Source organism: Phocoena phocoena, chromosome 10 (genome assembly GCF_963924675.1).
Source record: "Phocoena phocoena chromosome 10, mPhoPho1.1, whole genome shotgun sequence".
NCBI classification, from domain to species: Eukaryota; Metazoa; Chordata; class Mammalia; order Artiodactyla; family Phocoenidae; genus Phocoena; species Phocoena phocoena.
The window spans coordinates 45,928,434-45,951,388 of NC_089228.1; the positions used below are offsets into that span (position 1 = coordinate 45,928,434).

Here is a 22,955-nt window from a genome sequence, read left to right on the forward strand (position 1 = left end):
CTGGAGCAATCTTGCTGGCCTCTCCCCACAGCCTGTTGGGACTGTGACATTCTTCTCCCCGGGCAGAGATGAGGAAGCTGGTGTGAGGTGGCAGCCACTTCCCTAAAGCCAAAGAGACAGACAGAAGCTGCCACCAGCCCAATGGTTCCTTCACGGAGGCCTTTACCCCCCTTCCTCACCCAGTGGCTCCCAAGACCTGCTTTTTCTGGCTGTTCCTGTGCAGCTATCACCCCTACTCACATGTCAGACCCAGTGCCGATGTCTCCCTGGCACACAGGTCAGATCTCACCCCTAATCCCTGGCCAGGGCACAGGGGAGGGGAGGGGAGAAGCTTGGGCTTTCCCGTCCCTTTTCCTTACCTCCAGCCATCCTAAAGGGGCCTCTTGTACTTCCTGAGACCTCCCTCACCCTCATTAGATCTGACAGAGCTTGAGTTATTCAGAAGCTAAGGAGGCGGGGTTGGGGTTATCTGGCCAAGGAGGCCCAGAATTCCCTTCCCAGCCTGGTGACCCAGGGGGACTGAGCACAGGCTCCTAGAATGAGGACAGAGGCTGGAAGATGCAGCCAGACTCCTGGATTCCTCCCAGGCCTGGCTCCAAGAACAGGAAGCCAGGGTCCAGCTCATAATGAGGTGACACCTCCTGGGCCCCACTCATCCATGGAGTCTGAAGCAGTGACTGAGGGCTCCCAACCCAAACTGGAAAGTCCAGTGGGCCAGCTCTGGGCTCTAAGGAGAGGCCCTCTAAACTCTGTCCATAGCCGTACCACCCACAAAGAGACAGTGTTGTTACAGCCATGGTACTGCTAGGACCACCAGGAAACCATGACAGGGCCCTCAAGGCAGACCCTGCTTTGGGGACAATGGACAAGAGTTTGGGGTCAGATCTAGGTCAGGGTCAGGCTTCCGTTTAAGGTCGAATTCACTCTGGGGTTGGGATTGGGGTTTAGTCTGGAACTTGGATCAGTCCGGTGACTGGGCCTTGCTTGGCGCTGTGCTCCTGGAGTCCGTGGATGACAAGTAGGCTGTGGATGAGGGTGACGGGTCCCCCTCCCTGTCTCTGTTCCCCAGGGCGGCTGGGAAGTCGGGCTGCAGCAGGAGGAGTGTGACTATCTGCAGATGATCAAGGTACAGCACAACCAGTGCCTGAAGGAGGCCCAGCTGGAGAATGCAACAACAGGTGAGGCCCCCAGTGGCAAGAAGGAGCCCCCAAGGAGGCCCCCTCCCTCACACCGTGAGCCCAGGTCCACTCTCAGGTCGAGGCCATCAGAGCAAATGGCAGCACCCTCTGGTCTTCACTCCCCAATCCTGTGCTCCCCGCCTTGGGCTCAGCAGCCCTGGGGTGAGAACGGAAGGAAGTAGATGGCTTCCTTCAAAAGTTGCAGCCTGAGCCAGACTCAGAAGGGTGGGCAGGATTGGGAGAAGCAGAGAGGCTGGGAAATTGGAAGGCGCCCAGGCCTACTGCCCGTGGCAGGTGGGGAGCGGCTATGGAGTTCAAGGCTCCCTGTGAGGGAGGGGTAAGGCCGGAGCAGTGGGGAGCCCAGACCAGCTCCGGGCCTCCCTCCCAGAGGTCACCTCCCCGAGGCCGAGCTTACAGCTACGTAGCAGCCTGGCTCAGGAGCAGGGAGCATCTTTCTTCCTGGCTCCCCAGTGCCCCCATCTCCCTGAGACTGGCAGTTATGCACCCCGTCTTGGGCCCCTCCTCCTGGGCCCTGCCGCCCAGGCTCTCTGCCTCCCGTAGAGGTAGTGAGTGTGTGTATAGCATCACGGATGGCCTCTGCCTCTCCCAGCTCGCAAGGAGGGCCGGCCCTTTGTCTCCCAGGGCCCTGAGACTGCGGCCTGGGTAGAGGGGTGGCCGGACCTGCCTGCTGCCTATGCCCCACCCCCCCGCCAGGGCAGGGAGGCAGGACCAGGCTGCAGACAGGCCTCGGAAAGGCTCCACAGTGGGATCCGGGATCATGCACAGCCCAGAGAGGCCCAGACCCCAGACTGTGGGCCCCAAGGGCAGGCCACCCTCGTGATCCCAATGAGGTCATTGCTGGCACAGGGTGCATGGCAGGTGCCAACACCCTGTCACCAGGCAGCTGGCCCGAGATCCAGAGGAGGGCATGTATGGGTCTGTGGGCGGTGAGTCTGCCCATGACCTTGTGAGAGGCTCTGCATATGTTCACGCACATCCAGCTGTGTGCTCCTGGCCCCTGTCTGTCTAGGGCTATGGCTGTGCCTCTGGGGTGTGTAGCTCCGTGACTCACTCTGAATGTCTTTGTGTGTTGGAGGCATGTGTTTGTGTAAGCCTGGACCTGCCTGGATGTGTCTGCCTGGTGTGCTGTGTGTGTGTGTGTGTGTGTGTGTGTGTGTGTGTGTGTGTGTGAGTGTCTGTGGCACGCTCAGTCATGTCTGTACATGTGTGTCTGTGAGTTGTGTGTGTCTCTCTGTGCCTGTGTTTGCTTGTGTCTGGTTTTTCCATGTGCAAGTAAGTGTACATGTATGTATATGTGCGTGTGTGTTTGTGAGTCTGTGTGCCTGGGGGTGCTTGTCAGTGTGTGTGTCTCTCTGTGCACACACGTCTATAAAACGACAAGCGGAGGCCCCCCACCCCTGCCTCGCCACCCCCCACCCCAGGCTGGGCTTTCTTTCCTGTTGAGGTGGCAGCACCCAATGGGCATGTTCAGCCAGCCTGGGCCGTGGGTCTCTGTGGGCCTGATGACGTGTGCGGTGGGACCTGAGTGGCCTCCCTGGGGCAGACACACAGGGAATACTCCGAGGCCCAGCTCACAACCACAGGCCCTCCAGGCGCCCAGCATTTTCTTGCCTGTCACCCCATCTCAGCTGCCCGACCCTGCTGTCTCCAGCAGGACGCCTCCCTGACCACGTGCCCCCTACCAGCCCCTCTTCCCTGGCTCCCCCGCTGCCTGCTGGCCTGCACCCCAGCACAGTTCACAACCCAGGCCTGGTGGTGCTGAGATTCCTTGAGGCCAAGCGTAGCCGCCCTGAGAGCAGAGCCCAGCCTCCCTCCCCTCTGTGCCTCTTCTGGTGAAGCTGAACTCAGGGCCAGAGACCCAGCTCTGAATCCACTCCTGATCTGGACCGCCGCTGGAGATCCAGAGAGCCTGAAGCCTGGCAAGTACCCAAACATAATAGCCGCCCTGCAAGACAGGGTGTGCCCAGCATTGTCAGGGCTATACACACTCCAGCCATGCAAGATTCCTGGAAATGGCACTGAGCCCTTCAGACCAGGCAGAGTGCAAGAGGTTTGCTGGAGATGGAGCGTGTGAACAGGCTGTCCCCCTCGCCAGCGACGTGACGTGGGGCTAGTTACATAATTGCTCTGTGCCTCAGTTGCTCATGTGTAAAATGGGAGGGGGTTAAATAAGTTATTTATGTAAAGAGGGTAGAACAGTGTCTCCCATATATAAAGGCTACATAAATGTTTGCTGATGATATTATGAACAGGGACTTAAATCACTAGCAGGATTTGACTGGCCTGAAGAGCAGCTACATGGCCTCCAGAGATGCTGGCACAGGAATGGAGGAGAGACTGGGAGCCAGAGTGAGGCCACAGAAGACTCAGGATAGGATGAGTGGTAGCGGATGAGGTCCCCAAGGCAGGGAGGCTGTGCACTCTGACCAGGCCACGGAGATCCAGGCATTCTCAGCCTTCAGCTGCAGGTGCCACCTGGCTACCGCAGCCCCAGATGGCACCCCTCCCCCCTGTCGGCCCACTTTAGCATTCAGAGGCCCGAGGCTCTTCCCCAGGTGGGGATGTCCCTCCACCTCCTCTTCCCAGGCCCCCTTCTTGGGAACTCGTGAACCTTCGGACCTGGGCTGGGCTGGTTTTGGCCCAGCTGGAGTTGACTTTAGCTCAGGGGTTGGGTTTCCTGAGTAAATCTATGGGACTGGCAGGGTTGCAAAGAGACAATTAAACCTCCCTCCGGGGACGGCATCCAGAGGAGTCCTTGTTCCTCGGGGCCACCCAGACCCTGAACAGGCAAAACCATGGCATTTGCATCTGCCTATTAAAGTGGACCCCTAGAGACCCCTAGGGGGTCTGTGCATCCGTCACCAGCCAGGCCTTCAAGGCTAATAGGTACACAGCGGAGAGCTCAGCCTGCGATGCAGGGCTTACTCCAAACTCACTCCCTAATCACCACCCCTGTCACAATTCACAGTGTGACTGGGTTGGAGGCATCTGTGTTGTATGTGAGTTTTATGAAGACTCTTCAAGAACTAGCTAAATCCCAATATACCCATCACCCTATCATACCCAACAGCTCCTTTTTACAAGAAATATTTTCTAATGCCTCCCTTACTATTATAAAATGAAATTTAGGACACACAGTTTTTTTTAATGATGTTCTAGTTATAACGTAAAACAAAAATAAAGACACATATAATAAAATACTATGTGTGCTGGAATACTATGTGTACATTCCAGCACGATCACACCAAAAGATAAGAAGACGTAGTCTAAAGGTTGTACCTATAAATATAAATTCTGGGAATGTGACAGCTTTAAACATAGATTGATATATATGCCGGTTACATCACCGACCCAGGTTCACGGCAGCATTGTCGTAGGTGATTTTCCAAAACATTGAACAGCTCTTAGTGAGAACAACTCTTAGAGCACAACGAAGCCCAGTCTTCTCTTCCTTTACTTGGCGGTTGCATTCCTGGAAAACTCGTATTGTCAAACCCGTACGACAAGTACCTTGTGTTTATATGTAAAATGGAGTAAGAGTCTAGCCTCTGGTCATCACAAAAGGTTTTCATCTATGCAAACGCCCAGCAACTCATTTGAAAGTCCCAAACACTACACAATTCATCGCTGTGCGTGACCATGCAGGATACCTGCCTGGCATCCCTGTCGCCTGCCCATTGAATGCCGGGAAGGCCCCCCTAGTCTCTGCAACAAACAAAACCCCACCACTGTTTGAAACACACAGGGGGCGCTCTGTCTCTCACCAAGGACCATGGGGCTGTACTTATGCCTCCTTCTCCCTTTCCCCGTACAGCCTGGGCAGGGCTGTGCCTCCCCTCTCAGACTGGAGGCTCCTCAAGGTGGGAGCCTGGAGGAGGAGGAAAGAGTGGGTGCCTGTGGGCTCAGACCCCAAGGCTGGAGGCACCTGGTGGCCACGCTGACCCATGTGTCCTCTGCCTTCACCCCACAGGCTGCAGCAAGATGTGGGACAACCTCACCTGCTGGCCAGCCACCCCTCGGGCCAGGTGGTCGTCTTGGCCTGCCCTCTCATCTTTAAACTCTTCTCCCCCATTCAAGGTAAGAACCCTGGGTTGAAGGGCAGGAGCTTGGTGGCAGGAGTAGAGCCGGCTGGAGTAGGGACTCACCTCTCAAGGAAGTGAGAAGGCAAAGGAGGTGCTCAAAGAGGCTGGAGCAATCAGGGGCGGCTTCCTGGAACAGGTTGCACTGACATTAGTTCTCTGAAGGACTCATGGGATTTGATTAGCTCTTCACAGAAAGATAAGCATGTGGGAAGGTCTCACTAAATACTTGCTCAGCAACTGGTAACTGATTGATAGTTATGGCTGCCATGTTCCCATTGTTTTGGGCTATCCACTCAGAGGCAATGACCTTTCTGACTTTACGAAACTGACCTTTCTTACACACCTTGTCAAGTTCTGCCTAAGTGAACGTTCACATACAAGGCAGAAAGGAAAAGCAGGAAGCTCTTTAGGAAGTGGGCTGTCTTGCTACCAGTAATTAAAGATGACACAGTAAGTCATCCTTTCATTCTGTGAATGTTCATTAAACACCTACTATGTTGACTGGCACTGAGCTAGACAAGCACAGTGAGGGCCAGAGGGATAAAATGCTCTGTCCTCGGGGAGCTCACGTTCTGGTTGGAGAGGCGTGTAGCAAGAAAACAAATGCATGTATTATAAATGATAAGCGGTGCTGGGAGAGAGAAGAGAGGGAAACAACCTAAGGCAGGCGTCATGGCGGCCTCTCTGAGGAGGTGTTACTGCAGCCGCGGTCTGAAGACCTGGGCTGGGAAAGAGCCGCAAAGGTCCTGGCAGGGGGATCGCTCAGAGGATCAACAGCCCATGGGATGAGCCCTGAGGAAACTCAGTGGAGGCCAGTGTGGCTAGAGCAGTGAGCCCAGGGGAGGGAGGAGAGGAAAGAGAGAGGCGGGCAGAGGCCACACCACGCAGGCCTTGAGGACTGACAGGACTTGGGCTTTTCCTACGGTCACTGAGAAGCCACTGCAGGGGTTAAGCAGGCGACAGAAACAGTCCAGTTCGGGTTTTTAACTGGTAACTGGTTTCTGTGCAAAGACAGGATTCTAGGAGTACGAATAGGAAGACCCAACCCCAAGGCAGACGAGAGATGATGATGGTTTGGACTCGGGTGGAGAGCAGGGCAGAGGAGGGAAGCGGGAAGGTGCGGTGGAGGGGGGATAGGACTCGAGTGTGCCCCGCTCAGGTATGGGTTTGATGAGCTGGGGGAGGACAGAGGGAGGAGCAGGGCTGGGGTGGGAAGGGTTGGTGATGAATGGGACCTAGATAAGGGCTCAGAGGATGAGCAGAAAGTCTCTCACCCCAGGTGGCCTTTGCCCCTCTGGACCTGTTTCCCTATTTGTAAAGTGGGAATGGGAGATGGACCAAATGGTCTCTTTGGAGCAGGCCAGTTTCGCTCCCCAGTGCCCGGTGTTGTGACCTCAGCAGTGAGGGAGAGATCCGGATGCCCTCCCTGAGGGTCAGCCACAGGTGTGCCGTACTCCAGGCCAGCGCCCCCCTAGCCCAGCCCTCTTCCAGCGGGACCCAGCACCTGGGCAGACAGGAGACGAGCTCCTCTGGCAGCTCTCATAATGCTCCCTTCAGCAGAGCCCTGGCAACCAGCCTTTCCTGGGATCCCTGGAAGCGCCTGCTTAATTGCATTCCTCCTGAGGCTCTTCCTTCTGTCCCTGCTGGAATTGTAAAGGGAGATCCTTCACCTGAGAACCTGGAGTCCAGCCCACCATCTGGCTAACCCCGAGGCTGCCAGCCTCAGGGGGGCCCACACCAAGCCTTTCGGCAGATGAGAGAAAGGCAGCCCTTCCTCAGGTGGATTCAACATCTCACCAGAACCTACCTAGTGACAAGCTGAATATGAGGTACACTTTAGCCCCCAGTGTTCATCAGCCAGATGCCCTTGTTGTGCAGTGAGCAACCTGTCTAGCTATACTTGGCAGCCTTAGCCTCTGAAAATGATGGCAAGAGATAGGAGACTGGGCTAGGGGCTGAATATGTAAAGGAAAGAGGCTGTGTTTTCCTGGGCAGCTAGATGAAGAAGGTGTGAGCCTCAATTCCAAAGAGGAAAGTTTGCATGTAAGGGAAGTGTGGGATAGCAGTGATGGCAACCCCAACTCCTGCCCCTCTGGGTAACAGGACTGGGGAAGGAGTGTCTTCTCTGGAAGGGTTGGAAGGGACCTGGTTCTACAGGGAAAGCTGAAGAGAGTTAAAAGACGTCATTTGGCCAGGCTGGGTAAAGAACCCGGGAAGGAGGGGTGGCCAGGCAAAGATTGCTCACCAAGGCACCAAAATGTTTGTGGAGGTCTAGTCCTTTTTTTTTCAATTTATTTATTTTTTGTTGGAGTATTGTTGCTTTACAATGTTGTTAGTTTCTGCTGTACAGCACAGTGAATCAGCTATACATGTACACATATCCCCTCTTTTTTGGATTTCCTTCCCGTTAAGGTCACCACAGAGCACTGAGTAGAGTTCCCCGTGCGATACAGTCGGTTCTCATTAGTTATCTATTTTATACATAGTAGTGTATATATGTCAATCCCAGTCTCCCAACTGTGGAGGTCTAGTCCTTTCATTTGTGGTCTGCATGTCTTTCACCTGTGGTGTTTTTGCCATTAAATATTCGAAGAGACTTTTTTTAAGAGTTAAAAGTAGGAGGGCTATTTTGATAAGAAGACACCACAGTCTGTATTACCTGTGTCTATGGGGTCTGTGGGGCACCTCCTCCCCACAGCATCACATGAAGCCGTAGATAAGAAGGTCTTGTCAACCTAAGACGTCTGCCCTGGTTGGCTGGGGTGGGCCGCCATTGACAGGATTTCAGCAAGAGAGTGCCACGATCAGGTCTAGATTTTAGAACAACCCTCCAGGATTCAGGGTGCGGAGTGGGTTGGAGGGGCAGGAAAACAGGGAGAACCATCAGGAGGCTCCTACCTAATCCAGGGGAGATGAGACGGTCGGTGCTGGTGTCGAGGAAAGGGAAGCTGGGGCAGGACTGGTGACTGATGGGGGAGGAGAGAGGTGAGTGGGGAGAAAATGACCCCCGATTTCTAGCCCCAGTCACCGAGTAGGGCTTTTCACGTGGAGAACTGAGGGAGGAAAGGGGGCAGGGCAGCCGTGACTTCTTTTTTGAGACATGACGAACGGGAGGAGACTGGGAGGATGTGGAGTGGCCCTCCCAGCACAGGGTTAAAGTCCCTTGCCCTTTCTCGTACCCTCCGTAGCCCCCTCTACACACACAGGGTCTGTCGGTTCCCCAGCCCAGACTGGGGAAGACACTGTTGACACTCAGGGTCCCATGGTGACTTCTACTGAGATCATCTCAAGAGCAGTTCCCTTGGAGTCCTGGACTTCAGTCCCAGGCTCTTCAAAGAGGCCACCCAGCCCTGAAGATGCCCCACTATCCCCTGCCCTCCCTTGCTCTCTGGGCAATCAGGGCTCCAAGGGACAAAGTCCCCCTTCAGCCGCTGCTGGGAGCCCAAAAAGATGTGGAGTCAGGCTGACCTCGGTCTGCATCCCAGGCCTGCTGCTTCTTTGCTGTGTGACCATGGGCAAGTCACCCAACCTCTCTCACTCTTGGCGTCCCCGCTTTTAATGGGACTATTGGTAACTCCTGATCACGAGCCTTAACACATTAATGTTTGCTCCCCACCGCTCCCACAGAAGGCATGTGATGCTGCTGTGTAGACATTGATGGGTCACCCAGCCTCACTAGCTTAATTCATAGTGGATTCAGGTGTCCACTATGTCATGGGCCTGGCCTCATCGAGCCCTGGACCCTCCGGCCAGTGGGGAACCCAAAGCCTGAGCTTTAGTGTCCCTGCTTTAAGACTGGCTGGTTTGGCCTTGTCCCCTTTTTCCTACTTGCCCCAGTCTGGCAGGGTCAGTCCCCCAAGAATCAGATCCTGGGAAGGGGAATGGCCTCCGGGCCCCCAGTGAGCTCCTGAGATCTGGGGCTGATGGGGGCCTGCAGTTTGATGAGTGGCTGCTTGAAGCCTCCAGGCCGGCCCACCCTCTGCTGCAACGGGAGAAAGCTGAGGGGGTGAGGAGGGGCGGTGTGCAGAGGGGCAGCGTGAAGATTTTTCTCATGCCCTGGGAGCCTCCTGTGGCAGTGCGGTTGGGAGGCCTGTGCAGAAATGGGCCACCAGGGCAAGAAACTGGCCCAACCTAGGGTCCCTTCCTCAGCAAAGTCCTTCTTGCCACCCCTGGGACCTCACAGTGGAAAGAGACCCAACGGGCTGCTCCTTCCTGGTTATCCCCCTACCCCTAGTTGTCCGTCAGTTCCTCATCCATAAAGTAGGGTGACAAGAACCTCTTTCAAATGGTGGCCAGGAGGATTTACAGAAATAGGGAATAGGGAATCACCTGGGATGTTCTGAGCACACGGTAAGGTTTGGAAATTTTAAACATCTGCACAGTGACCCTCCCTGAGCTCAGGATGGCTTGACGCCTCCTACAGCTCTGCACCTGGACACCTGAAACAAGTCCTCGGTCACCTCAGTACCGATGAGGGCCAAGGTTACCTGGGAAGACTATGGGACCGCACCTGCTCTACCCTCTCCTATGTATGTGGCCTTGAGCAAGTGACCAGCCTCTTGGAGCCTTACTTCTCAACTGTGAAATGGGATTACTTTCCCACTGGGTGGTTGAGGGGCTTCAAAAAGATAATACGCCTGAAGCGCTCTGTACAGTGTACCTGGGAAAGGTTCTCAAAACGTGCATTGTGGTGATGGTGATGGTCATGGTCATGGTGATGCTGGTGCTGATGGAGGTGCTGATGGTGGTGGTGCAGGTGAGAAAGGAGCTGGACAGCAAGGATGTCAGGACCCATCTTCTCTCTCAGCTCTTCTTCATCGCCTCGCCTTATCTCTTTCCCTACTTTTCTCTCCCCTCCCCCTTCTTCCTCATCCTCTTACCCCTTTCTCCTCCTACCTGTTCTCTCTCCCCTCATCCTCCCTCCCTCCCTCTCCTTTCCTTCTTCCTCCTTCCCCTCCCCCTTCCTCCTTCTCCTTTCCTCTCCCACAACAAGCCTGGCAGGAAGGCTGTGTCCTGGACTCAGTGCCTCTGTAATGAGTCCTGGGACGGGGGCAGAGAGCTCTTCTCTGGCTCACCCATTTTCTATTCAGCCTCTCCCCTCCCTGGCGAGTGGGGAGCCTTGGGGTCACCCCTCACCTCACGTGGCCGCTCAGTGGTCCTGCCCCTTAGCTGCAGCCCTGGTCCTCCGGGGACAGCGGACAGCGCCACTGTCCCGGAACCCCAGCCTTAGTGGTTCAGCCCCGAGATTCTGCAATGGTGCACAGCTCAATTATTCTCATACTTGCCTTTGCCTGGGCAGGTGCCCCTTCTCCGTGTGTGAGGGCTTCACACCTGTGCCCCTATCAGAGGTCCTCCGACGCCCACCCCCTCCCGCCTCACCTTTGGTCCCTCGCCAGCAGCACATCTGAACGCCCAGCTCCCAGGCGTGGGAGGAAACCCAGACCCGTAGGCCCAGGCAGGCTGACCCAGGAGGGCTGGGCAGGCCTGGGCCCCTTGCCGCAGCCAGAAGGCTGCTGTCTGTACCTACAGGACAGACAGAGGAAGCATCTGCCACACCAGCATCCGTGGCCCTGTGACGGGGCTCAACATTCAGCTCATGACAAGGGCCAGGGATCGTTCCACGCCGAGGATCCAGGCTGCTCGTGACAAGGACCAGAGCTTACATTGCGCCTGGGGTCAGGTTCCGACACGACAAGGGGCAGGAATGTCTGCTTTGGCTGTCATCTGTGTTGGTGCGTCCCCCGGCCACCCTGGAGGTGCTTCTCCCTGCCCCAGGCTGCCCCGTGATGCCCTGGGTGTCCAGGTCAGAACAGCTGGAGCCTGATGCCGCAGGGGGTGGTGAGAGTAGGGCTGAGCAGAGAGACAGCCAGGCCCCATGCCTACTCCTCCAGCCTACCCACTCCCTGCCTCAACCTCTCTCCTCTCTGCCCCTGCCCTCCACCCAGGCCGCAACGTGAGCCGCAGCTGCACTGACGAGGGCTGGACGCCCCTGGAGCCTGGTCCCTACCCCGTTGCCTGTGGCTTGGATGACAACGCATCGAGTTTGGACGAGGTGGGCCTCAGTGCACCCCACACACACACGCTAGAGTACCTGGGCCCACTAGTTCCTTCCACTCTCTCCCACCAAGGGACACAGTTGCCTTCCATGTCGGAGCCAGGACTCCCAGGGTCTGCCCTCCTCAAGCCTCCTCCCTCTCCAGGCCCACATTCCCAGGGGTGCATCCCCTGGCTCCCCTGACAGGATCCAGGAGGGGGCTTCCAGGAGGATGACTCACAGCATCAAAGCAGAAGCAGCACCCCCAGGCCAGGCCACTCCACTCCCTCGTGGGAGCCTTGATACAGCCCTGGCAGGGCAGACAGAGCCCATCCCACCTGTCACATGCAGAAGAGAAACTGAGGTGCGGACCCTGGAATGAACCAGCCTCAGATACCCAGGAGCCAGTCAGGGGCAGGGACAGGGACAGGACCATTGTCCTCAGTCCCAGGATGGGGATCTGCCCTGGAGCAGGTGGAGCATAGGTGGTCTCTGTAAGGATGTGGGGCCAGGAGCCAGGGAAGGACATTGATGGGGAGGCTGGTGTATAACTGAAGTCCCAAGCTAGGAGCCCCTCGCTGCTTTGGTGGGTGAATGTAGTCTGTCTGTGATGACTTCTGTCCCACCCCCAAAGCCCTTCACAGACAAGGCTTTCACTCCTCCCAAGAGGGCAGCAATTTCCTCAGAGGCCTTAAAAGCCCACCAGATCCTCGGGCAGGATCCTTCTTGACCACTGGCCTCTGTTCCAGCAGGGTGTGGAAGGTGGGGAGGAAGGAGGGGTGGCCCAGTGACCATGGCTCTGCGTGTGTGTCCATGGGGAGGGGCCAGCAGGAAGCCCTTGGTGTCCAGCTTTGTCCCTCCTCCCGCTAAATCCAGCCTCTGAGAGTCCCAAATGGGAAATTACCCTCCCCCTAGCGTCTTCTTTACCATTGTCCATTCCTCGCCACTTGGTGAGAGGGCCTCATGTGGGGGGTCTGAAGGGCAAGCAGTCTTGTGCTCGAGGACGTCAAGCCCAGAGCTGGCCCAGAAGGGCTGTTGGACACGTGACTGAAGAATGAATGGATGGACCAATGGATCGTGTGAGGTCTTCGCTCCTTCCCCCACTGACATTTCCCTTGTGAAGGAGCGGAGAAAGGGCATTCAACCCCCTCCCGACCCTGGGAAGCAGTCCTGTCTCATCTGTGGAAACCAGGGAGAAAGGGGCTCTGGGAACTGGAAGGGGCCACTCAGCTACTCCTGGGAGCCCTGGGCCTCAGCCTCCTCATCTGCCAAGGCAGGGATGGGAGGCAGGATGTATAGGGCACCCCGCCTCTGCCAACACCCCCTAGGTGAGTCCCCCCACCCCCGCCCAAGATCCTCACCCACCTCCCTCTAGCAGCAGCAGACAATGTTCTACAGTTCTGTGAAGACTGGCTACACCGTCGGCTACAGCCTGTCCCTCGCCACCCTCCTGGTCGCCACTGCCATCCTGAGCCTGTTCAGGTGAGGACCAGCTCCTGCAACAGGTCTCAAAGCAGACCAGCCAGGTCACTCCTCACCCAGGCATGCTCTGCCCCCTCCACTGTCGGCTCCCAGGTATCACACAGTCCTTCCCCAGCGCCCCCGCCAGGCCAGCCTCCCCTAGAGACAGCAGGGTGCTCGAAGTGTTCACCTGTGTCGGCCTCATCCCTCACAGGATGCCCTGTACCTGGGGATAGGGCACCAGCGGGCGGGGCCTGTGCCCTGGAATGAGGCACCTGCAAGCCAGGCTGCACACATGGGTAGGATACCTGGGGACAGGGCCCCCCTTCGGGGTGGGGCCTGCATTCAGAGGCTACAAGCCCTACCCTTCCTCCGAGCACTGGACTTGTTGGTTGGGGTGGGGGTCTGAGGCCCCTTCGGCCTCCTAGATCTGGCCACCTCCCACAGGAAGCTCCACTGCACGCGGAACTACATCCACATGCATCTCTTCATATCCTTCATCCTGAGGGCCACCGCTGTCTTCATCAAAGACTTGGCCCTCTTCGACAGCAGGGAGTCGGACCACTGCTCCAAGGGCTCGGTGAGGACCTGCCCAGGCCCACCTCCCTGGCCCACCTCTGCCATCTCTCACCTGAATCTCCTCTTCTCCCTCTCCTCCCTCCTGTCTCCCCTTTTCTCTCTCTCTCTCCCTTTCTCTCTCTCCCTCTCTCTTTCTCTCTCTCGCTCCAAAGATGGCCCCCCTCCGACCCTGCCTGCCAGCTCCTTGGATCCCGCTTCCCTCCCAGCAGCAGGAGATGCTGCTTGGCCATCTGGGAGTTCACACACCTACTCCTGCCAATGAAAAACACCTCTCCTGGGTGCAAAGTGGTACACTTCGTGCCAGAGCCCACAGCCCCCTTCCCGCCTCTGCTGCTAACTTCCTATGTGACCTTAGGGAGATCCCTTCCTCAGTTTCCCCATCGTGCAAGGACATTCAAGCTTCCTTCCATCCCTCCTCTCTGCCATCTGCATACCCATGGCTCTGCTCACCGTGCCCCCCTTCCTACTCCCCCCGTTGCCTTCTGGAGTCAGTCCAAACCCACACAGCCCTCCTCTTCTTCTATTCTTCCCCTGCCCTCAGTCACTCTGGACCTTCCTAGGCAAGGGAGCTTAAGAGAGCATTTAAGGAATTCATCGCCCATCACTAAGGGGTCCATCTCCAAGTGATTCTGTGCTCAGGGCCTCCTCCCTGAGTGCCCCCTGAGCTGAGACAGAGAGCTCAAGACCAGCCCTGGCTCCCATCCGTCCCCTGTGGTCAGTGACTTTTTGCCTCATGAGTGACCTCAGAGACAGTGCATTATTTCAGGGGTCAGAAGTACCTTCTCCCCAGAGAGTGAAATTGAAAGTGAATCTCCCCAGGGAGTTCCCTGGCTGTCCAGTGGTTAGGAATCCACGTTCTCACTGCCAAGGCCCCAGGTTTGACCCCTGACCTGGGAACTGAGATCCCACAAGCCGCGAGGTGTGGCCAAAAAAAAAAAAAAAGTGACTTTCTCCAGAGAGTGATGGTGGTATCTCAGGCATCTCGACAAGGGGGAGGGGAGCCACCCTGGCCATTCCCAGAGCGCCTCAGATGATCCAGCCTGGGAGTAGGGCTCAGACCTGTGTGAGCTCCGGAGCCTGGGGAGGAGCCTGAAGCCTCCAGCGCACTTGTTGAGGATAATTGTGGAAATGAGCTTCCCGATTCATTAGCAGTTCTGTGAAGCTTTTCTAAGGCAAGGAGAAGCACAGACAATAGTCCTGTTAAAGAGCTGAGTTATTCTTGCCGTAAAGCAGATGAGGGAAAGTGGGGGAAACAGACTGCCTGTAACAGGAGGGACTGAAGTAAGACCTGAGGAAGGACTTTCCAACCATTGGGAGAGGCGGGTAGGCTGCTCTCTGAGGGTACCTCAAAGCCGAGGGCACAGGAGGAAAGGGTGGGAACCTGTGTTCTGGGTACAAGGAGGAATGAAAGCAGAGGGGCTTCCTGGAGGAGGGTGGCTTTAAGCTCTGGCTTACAGGTATCTGGGCTCAATCTGAAACGGCAGATAGTTTCTGGGAGAGGACAGATGGCCCAGAAGACCTGCTAATCATGTGAGCTGGGCCGCCCAGAGCCCCTGATTTCCCTGCCCAGGGGTCTCCCTAACTCCTCCATTGTCCTCACCTGCCTGGGGAACCCCTTCTTCCTCTAGCTCCTCTGGCCCCCAGGAGGAAGGATCATCCCTCCACTCTCCTCTTTTTCCTAACTTCTACTTCACCCTCCTCTTCCCTCTTCTCCGTCCCCATCTTTCCCCCAACAATTCCATCTAAACCCCACTCCACAGTCCACAGCCCATATCCCTACACTTTCAAGGGATTCTTGCTAATGCAAGCAAGAATACCTCTTCCAGCTACCTTCAGTCGTAATAGGAATAAGATAAATGAATAGCGGAGATGGTAAGTGGATGGGTTGGTAGCTGGATGACTGAGTAAATAGTGTGTGGATGACTAAGTGGAAGGATAGATGGATAAAGTAAGAAAAATTGGATAGATCATGGGTGGGGGCATATTGGTGGTTGGATGGATGAGCAGATTGATGGACAAGTGGATAAATGAATGGATGGATAGATGTCTAGGTGTGTGGGTTGGTAGTGGATGTCTAGTACGTGGATAGTAGATGAATGGAGAGATAGACAGGTGAGTCTGTGGATGGACTGATAGGTAGAAGATGATGGATGCAGATAGATAGTTAATGGTTGGATGCATGGATGGTAGATGGATAGATGGGTGAGTTGGCAGTGGATGTCTGGTGGGTGGGTGGGTAAGTAAATGGATAAATAGATAGGTGGGTAGGTGGATGGTTGGATGGGTAGGTGGGTGGATAGATATATAGATAGGAAGATGAATAGATGATAAATTGATGGGTGGATAATTAAACTTGCAAGCTTATTCCAAAGCATCAGATGATGTAAAATTAGGGATAATGGGAAAACCACTGAGTATATTTCTAAGGGAATAATACAAAAATAACTAAGAGAGTAAGTTGGCTGTACTGCAATCCTGTTTGTCACCCCAGACAGAGATGCGGGCAGGCAGGGACCCCTGCTAGCTCCACTGGGCCCCCCTCGTCTCCTCCCCCTGCAGGTGGGCTGTAAGGCTGCCGTGGTGTTATTCCAGTACTGTGTCATGGCCAACTTCTTCTGGCTGCTGGTGGAGGGCCTCTACCTGCACACCCTGCTTGCCGTCTCCTTCTTCTCCGAGAGGAAGTACTTCTGGGGGTACATATTCATCGGCTGGGGTATGGTACCAGGGAGGGCTGCCAGGCTGGGAACGAGGGGGCGAAGCCTGGGGAGCTCATTAGGGGGTGGGTACCAACCCTGCCTGCTGCCTTAGGTCTTGCTGGGCTGCAGATCCTGCCTGCAAGGCACCTGGCCGTGGGTTGATCAAAGGCCTCCCGTCGTCTAACCCCTGGGCAGGTGCCTTCTGGCTGCGGCTGCACCTCGAGCTGACCCGTGGAACAGACAGGTTCTCTGAGCATCGTTCCATTTCCCCTCCAGTCCTTGAAACACACAGGGCCGCTGCTAATCTATACAGTGCCTCTGCCAAAATGAGAAAACGAGTCCCCTTTAGGCAGACACAGTCCCTCAGACATAGAGCTTCACCCCCTCAACGAGGCATCTTTGTGCACTGAGCTACCTATATATGCCACCATACGTGGCCACGTTGGAAACGCACCCTTTTCTCTCCCTGGCTCTTCCTCCTTGATCTCCCCCTCTTCCTGCCACACTCTCTCCTCTTTCTCTCTCCTTTGGCCCTGACAGGGGTGCCCAGCACATTCACCATGGTGTGGACCATCATCAGAATCCATTTTGAGGATTACGGGTGAGCTGTCACCCCACCCCGTGCTCCTGGCTGCTGTCACTCGGGGCAGACCCCCCGGGTGGGATGAGGGGGACCAGGGAGTAACAGACTCTGGACCAGTGGTCTCTAAAGGGTTTGGGGGCAGAGCCGGGGACAACAGGAGGACTGCTGACTCTCTGGCCGAGGACAATCTCTCTCATTCTCCCCCACCATACCCTGCCCAGATGCTGGGATACCATCATCTCCTCACTGTGGTGGATCATAAAGGCCCCCATCCTCGCCTCCATCTTGGTAAGGCCTCCTCCCACCACTTAGGGATGGGGAGACTGAGGCCCGGAGTGGGTAGACAACTGACCAAGGTCCCACAGGAAATTCATGTCTAGGTCAGAACTGAACCCTAGGCTTCCCAATGCCTAATGCAGGACTGTCCCCAGCCCTTTCCCCACCAGTTTTTCCTCTAGAGTAGAGAAAGCAGATTGGGAGGCCCAGCCCTTAGGGATGTGAGGGAGAGTTCCTGGATGACTTTCCCAAAGCGGGAAGAGGTAGGGGAGAGGTAAGATGGATGGATAGCTGGGCCCTGGGGAAGAAGACAGGCCATCAGCCCAGGGGGCTGGACACCCTGCCTCCCCTCTCTGACCACCCGACCTTGGCCCCCACCCACCAGGTGAACTTCATCCTCTTTATTCGCATCATCAGAATCCTGGTTCACAAACTGCGGGCCCCAGATGTCGGGAAGAGTGACAGCAGCCCGTACTCGTGAGTATGGGCCCAGGGCCCCGGCTCTCCCGGCTCTCCCAGCCCCAGTCCACAAATCATCCCACGTCCCCTGGAAGCCCCCCTCCAGAATCATCAAAAACCCACCTTGCTCTTGCCCACCTCTGCCCCCATGGCCTGGCTCAGTGCACGAGTGTCCCCTGCCCAGTCCCACCCTCACCAGGCCCACGAGTCCCAGGTCTGCTTCTCCTGCATGACTTACCTAGCAGGTGATCGGCCCCGCTGTGTATCTGCCGTCAAGCTAGGGAGCTCAAGAACACAGTAGATAACCTGTGTCCTGTTCACACTGTGTGCCCAGTCCCTGCCATGGGCCTGGCACAGAAAAGGGGCACAGTAGATGCATGCCCCGGGGGAGCCCCCAGTCTACCAAGGAAATGGCCATATTCGGGACTCAGTCCTCCCTGAGAGTAGTAACAGCATCCACAGGTTACATGCCAGGTGTGTGCGACGGGGTTTCCAAGCATCATCTCATTTCGTCTGTACAGTCTCCTCCAGATTGTCCCCATTTCACAGATGAGGAAACTGACACATACTCCCTCCTCCTCTAGGGTTTGGGAGCACATCGTCTTGGCAGAGGGAGGGCACGGTGTCTGTGGGACAGGGGTCATATCCTTGCTTGGAAAGGTGTGAGGGCTCTTCCTGTGCTTGGGGGGCCTGGAGAACAGGCAGGCTTTCATGAGAGCAACAAGGCTGGAAGACAGAACTGCAGAAACATGAATGGGGCGGCTGTGGGAGGGTGAGTCGGTCTGTGTGCCCACAGATGGGAACAGAGATCGATTATCAGCACTGCACAGACAAGGCAAACCTGGGGTGTCCTACAGGGGCCTTCCAGTCCTGTGATCCAGAATGTTCTCCTGGGCCTGGCTTCTCTCTGGGGAATCTGTGCTGTGGTTCTAAGATTCCTGGCTAGAATGTCACGAGCTGCTGGATTTAGGATTCTATTCTGGAATCCTGTGATTCTCTCTGATGAGACTAAGACTCCCGTTCCTGGTGTGACAGCACTTCCTCCCTCGGGGTGTGGAGGTGGAGCTTCCCTTCCAGTTTGAGAAAGGAAGGCCCTGCAGGGGTCTGCAGTCTCCCAGGGGGGTAGCACATCAGGCCTGTGCCCCCTCCTCCTCTACTTTCCCTGTGGGGCCTTGTTTTCCCCAACATACAACTGCTCAAAAGGGCTTGAATCTGAGGCAGAGAGAGCCGGTCATCACCAGGTCCATGTGGGTGAGGTGGAAACTGAACAGCTGTCGGCAGGCAGAAGGGGTGGGGGGAGTAGGAGATGGAGCTCCCCGCGGAGGGACTGTCAGCTCCCACTCTCCACCTCCCCACAAGCCTCCAATTTAAAGAAAGCCTCCATCTGTCAGCCCCAGGAGCGTGGGATAGGTTTGCAGTCAAGGAGCGGTGGGCAGTGCTCGGGACACTGGCGTGGCTGGGGACCAGGTCCAGGAAGGAGTGGAGGGGCAAGGCCAGCTCCTCTGCCCCCAGTTTGCTGTGGGTCCTCGGGCCCAGGGCTAGGCCTCCCTGGACTGACTGCCAAGGCAGGAGACACAGAGGCAGAGACACACTCACCCCTCAGACCTCTCCCAGCCAGGGAACTGTGGGTTCACACTGCCTGGACCAGCTATGAGGTCAAGTGGCTGGGAGGCCTGAAACAGGATGAGCTCTGCTCCATGGGAAAGGGGCAAGTCATTTAGAGTGACTGTGGACCCTGCTGAGCACACATGGCCGGTGAAGGAGGAGCTGGTCCTCCAGAGAATTCTGAGGGTGCGTGTATTGGTGTGGGGAGCGGGGGTGGGGCGGAAAAGGGTGTAATCCCAGAAAAGGTGGCAACTCCTGGGGAAGTAGATACAGCAGAGAAGCCAAAGACAGGGCTTTACTAGTTGACCCTGAGTCATCCTTGAGCACCCATTATCCTCCCAAGTGGCCTCGGGCATCTGTGGTCAGCAACCCAATTACAAAAACTTCCTTCCCAAACGCCCTCATTTCCAGTAGAGTATTGGTCTCTCATATATATATCTCATGTATATAAATGCACCGTATTTCATAGCACCCGAAGCGCTTCCAAGTTTACAGTGGGCCCCGCTTCTATTACTTGCCCCATTGTACAGATTGGAGAAACTGAGACCAGGGGAAGGGAAACCAGGATCTCCTGTTGCTCAAGAAACTATCCCCATTAGCGGCCATAGAGCCTGAAATACCACTATTACACGTAATCCTTGGGATGGAGCCCTGGCCCTCCTTTATACTCCCTCCTCCAGAAAGCGAAAATAGAGGGGTTTCTCTCTCCTTGCAAGCTACATTTGCTAGGATTCTTTATCTACTTACTTCTAGTGAAATTTGACCAGTGGGAGGCTCTGGAAGGGTATTAGATAGGACAAAGGGGAGGGAAGCTACAGACTTTCTTTCATGGCTCCAGCGTCGACTCTGGCATGGTCTCTGGCATTGACTATACCTCTTTGTGGCTCAAGCTCATTCAAGAAGCCCTTCTCAACACGTTTCCATCTCATTCAAGGGACTCCTCCCATGTTGATTTTAGCACTTACTTAGTAAGGCCTCTACCATAGGATCCCAACCCTTTCCAGGTAGCCCTGTCCTTGGGTTCTGGTAAAGCCACCTCTTCCCTTTGTCCCTCCTTCACTGGAGCTGGAAGTCCAAGGGAGGAGGCCCAGGGGGCATGAGGTCATAGGCACTGCAGATATGGAACAGAAACAGTTGTGGACATAGGACTGATGGGAACCAACAGTCTATCCTCACACATCCTGGTCGTTGTCCCTGTCTTCTCTGCCCCATGTGCGTACATGTGTGGACACCCATACCCACTGCCTGCCCGTCCCCTGCCCCCAGGAGGCTGGCCAAGTCCACCCTTCTGCTGATCCCCCTGTTTGGAGTGCACTACATCATGTTTGCCTTCTTCCCCGACAACTTTAAGGCTGAAGTGAAAATGGTCTTTGAGCTCGTCGTGGGGTCTTTCCAGGTATGAACTGTGGACTTAAGGCTGCGTTCTTCTCTGGGCTTTAAGGGAGGAAATTCGCCTGGGGCCTTGGCCTCTTGCCGCTAGATTCCAGTCTTTTCATTGCAATAAGTATTTATTAAGCAGCAACTGTATGTTTGGCCCTTTGTTTCGCCAGGGGAACACAGGGGTGGGGCAGGGTTTGGGGCTCCCAGGGTCTGTCTACCTCACCTCTCCCGCTCCCTTCCTCCCCAGGGTTTTGTGGTGGCCATCCTCTACTGCTTCCTCAATGGCGAGGTAAGCCCCTCTCAGACCTTGGGGGGGGTCAAGGAACAGAACTCTGGTAGCCCCAAGGTCCAAAACCCCTGACGGGATATGTGCAGAGCAAAGAAGAGTCAAACCTTGCTACTCCGGCTGTGGTCCTCAGACTCGTAAATCAGTGATGGCACCTAGGACCTTGTTTAAAATGCTGATTTCTGGGCCCACCCCAGGCCTGCTGACTCTGAATCTGCTTTTAAGAAAACCTCAGGGGATTCATGTGCACATCAGAGTTTTAGAAGTGCTGTGTTAGGTGGCTGTGTGCAGAGTGAGTGGGGATGGGTGAAGTGAAGCCTGAGTCACTGTGGAGCCCTGGTTACAAAGCACAGAAGTCTATTGGGATGAGCTCAAGGTGAGCTGGAGGGCAGGGATCAGGAGATCGGGCCGCATACCTCTCCCTCCCTGGACTGAATTCTCTGATCCTCTCTGGCTCCTACCTCCCCCCACTCCAATCCCTTGATTTGACCTGGCCCCTAGGAGGTCCCATCTCTGCACTGCCCAAGGTAGCATCTGGCCTTTCAAGTTAGATTCCCCAAGAGGCTATGACTGTCTGGCTCACGCACCCTAGACAGAGTGCAGCCCAATCTGCAAGGCAGGAGGCTTCACAGGGGCGCGCCTGACCACCCTCCCTTCTCCCAGGTGCAGGCAGAGCTGCGGCGGAAGTGGCGGCGCTGGCATCTGCAGGGCGTCTTGGGTTGGAAGCCCAAATACCAGCACCCGTCAGCAGGCAGCAGCGGGGCCACGTGCAGCACTCAGGTCTCCATGCTGACGCGCGTCAGCCCCGGCGCGCGCCGCTCCTCCAGCTTCCAGGCCGAAGTCTCCCTGGTCTGACCGCCAGGTGCCCAGGCGGGTGGGCGGCCCCTCCCGTCCGCACCGCCCCCCACCCCGCGCGGCAGCGGAGGGCAAAGGCCTGCCAGGCGAGGTCAGCCCCAGCCCTGAGCTCGGAGGCTGCCCGGGCACCCCCAGCTCACTGTCCGGAAGCCCCTGGAGAACGCTGCCCTTGCGCCTGCCTGGGGAGACGATGGGGGAGAGCTGGGAGCTCCTACCTAGAAGATGAGGGGTGGAGCTCAGTCTTCAGACTCCGCCCCCAAAGGCCCCCTCCGCCCATTAAGGGCAAGAAATCTGCATACTCTCACCTGATTCCACGGCCTGGTAGATCTCGCTACCCACCCGAGAAGGGCCACCGCCTATCCCCTGACAATGCATGTGGGAACGTGGTGTGATCTGAGGGGACAAAGGTCTTGCCCCAAAAGGTCACCTGCCACCGCCACCTCGACAGTGCCTGAAGTTCCACCGTTGCTGTCAGTTTCCTTTGGGTTAAGCGTCACCATTCTGGCATCTCTCCAAAGACGCGGTCCCCTCCCTCAGTGCCTCCTCATAGCTGCCAGCTCTTCAAGGTGAATGAGTTTTTCTGCCTCCGGCAGATGCGGTTGTAAACGAGGGGTTTTAGTTCGGGGAGGGCAGCTATCTTCATAGTCCCCGCTAAAGTGGAGTCATCCCGGGATGGCTGGAACAATCCCAGGAGCTTGCCACCAGCCCTACCAATCCTTATGGGCTGTGGGAGCTGCCCCTGGCTGCCTACCAATGTGCCAACTATTAGGACCGGGCTCAGAGATGTACACTCTTGGGCCCCTTAATCCTCAGAGCAACCCAGCAAGGCGGGCACTACTGTCCCTATTTCACAGTGAGCCTCACAGAGAGCAGGTACCTCATCTTGTCACACAGACAGCATTTGAACTCAGATCTTGCTGATGGGAAAGTGAAAGCACAGACTCTTAACTGCTGCCTTTTATATATTGTAACAAGCTGGATCCTCTTGCTTATTTGTATCACCACTGATATTGTTATTACCACCAACCCGCAAATCCCATTCCCCCCCCACCCTCCCTGGAGTCCCCCAGCCCATGTATCATCTGGACAAGAGCCTGGTGGCTGTCGTGTCCTGTGTCCGCCCTGCACCCCTGTGGCCACACGGCTTCCTACTCACGCCCCAGCCAGAAGATCCCCTTGGGACTGCAAACAGGCTTGTGCAACAATAAACACTGGGTTGGATTCGCTTGGTTTTCCTGGTGGTTGGTGTTCCCGTGTGGGCTAAAATGGAGACCAGCTTCCAACTTGCGGCCGTGCCCCCCACCCCGCTTCGAAGGAGGGCTGGTCCAAGACATCACTGAAACCAGATGCCACCACCCCTCTGGCTTCCATGTGAGGAACACACAGTTCTAAGGGCTTTCAACTCATATCTTGTTGAGTGGTACCCTCTCTCCTCTGAGTGTGGTGAAGTTATACCCCGT

At 56.1% G+C, this 22,955-nt stretch overlaps 1 protein-coding gene across 1 annotated transcript in view; it reads left to right on the forward strand.

Moving 5' to 3' along the window:
- VIPR1 (vasoactive intestinal peptide receptor 1) overlaps positions 1–21,495 on the forward strand; it is a 31,671-nt gene extending 10,176 nt beyond the window's left edge. Inside the window, 13 exon segments of the mRNA XM_065886128.1 lie at positions 1,070–1,178; positions 5,170–5,214; positions 5,217–5,276; positions 11,227–11,333; positions 12,694–12,797; positions 13,224–13,356; positions 15,915–16,068; positions 16,592–16,652; positions 16,856–16,922; positions 17,296–17,387; positions 20,241–20,370; positions 20,602–20,643; positions 21,304–21,495. Of these exon segments, the coding sequence (XP_065742200.1) occupies positions 1,070–1,178; positions 5,170–5,214; positions 5,217–5,276; positions 11,227–11,333; positions 12,694–12,797; positions 13,224–13,356; positions 15,915–16,068; positions 16,592–16,652; positions 16,856–16,922; positions 17,296–17,387; positions 20,241–20,370; positions 20,602–20,643; positions 21,304–21,495 (1,296 nt within the window).
- Positions 21,496–22,955: the final 1,460 nt, after the last annotated feature.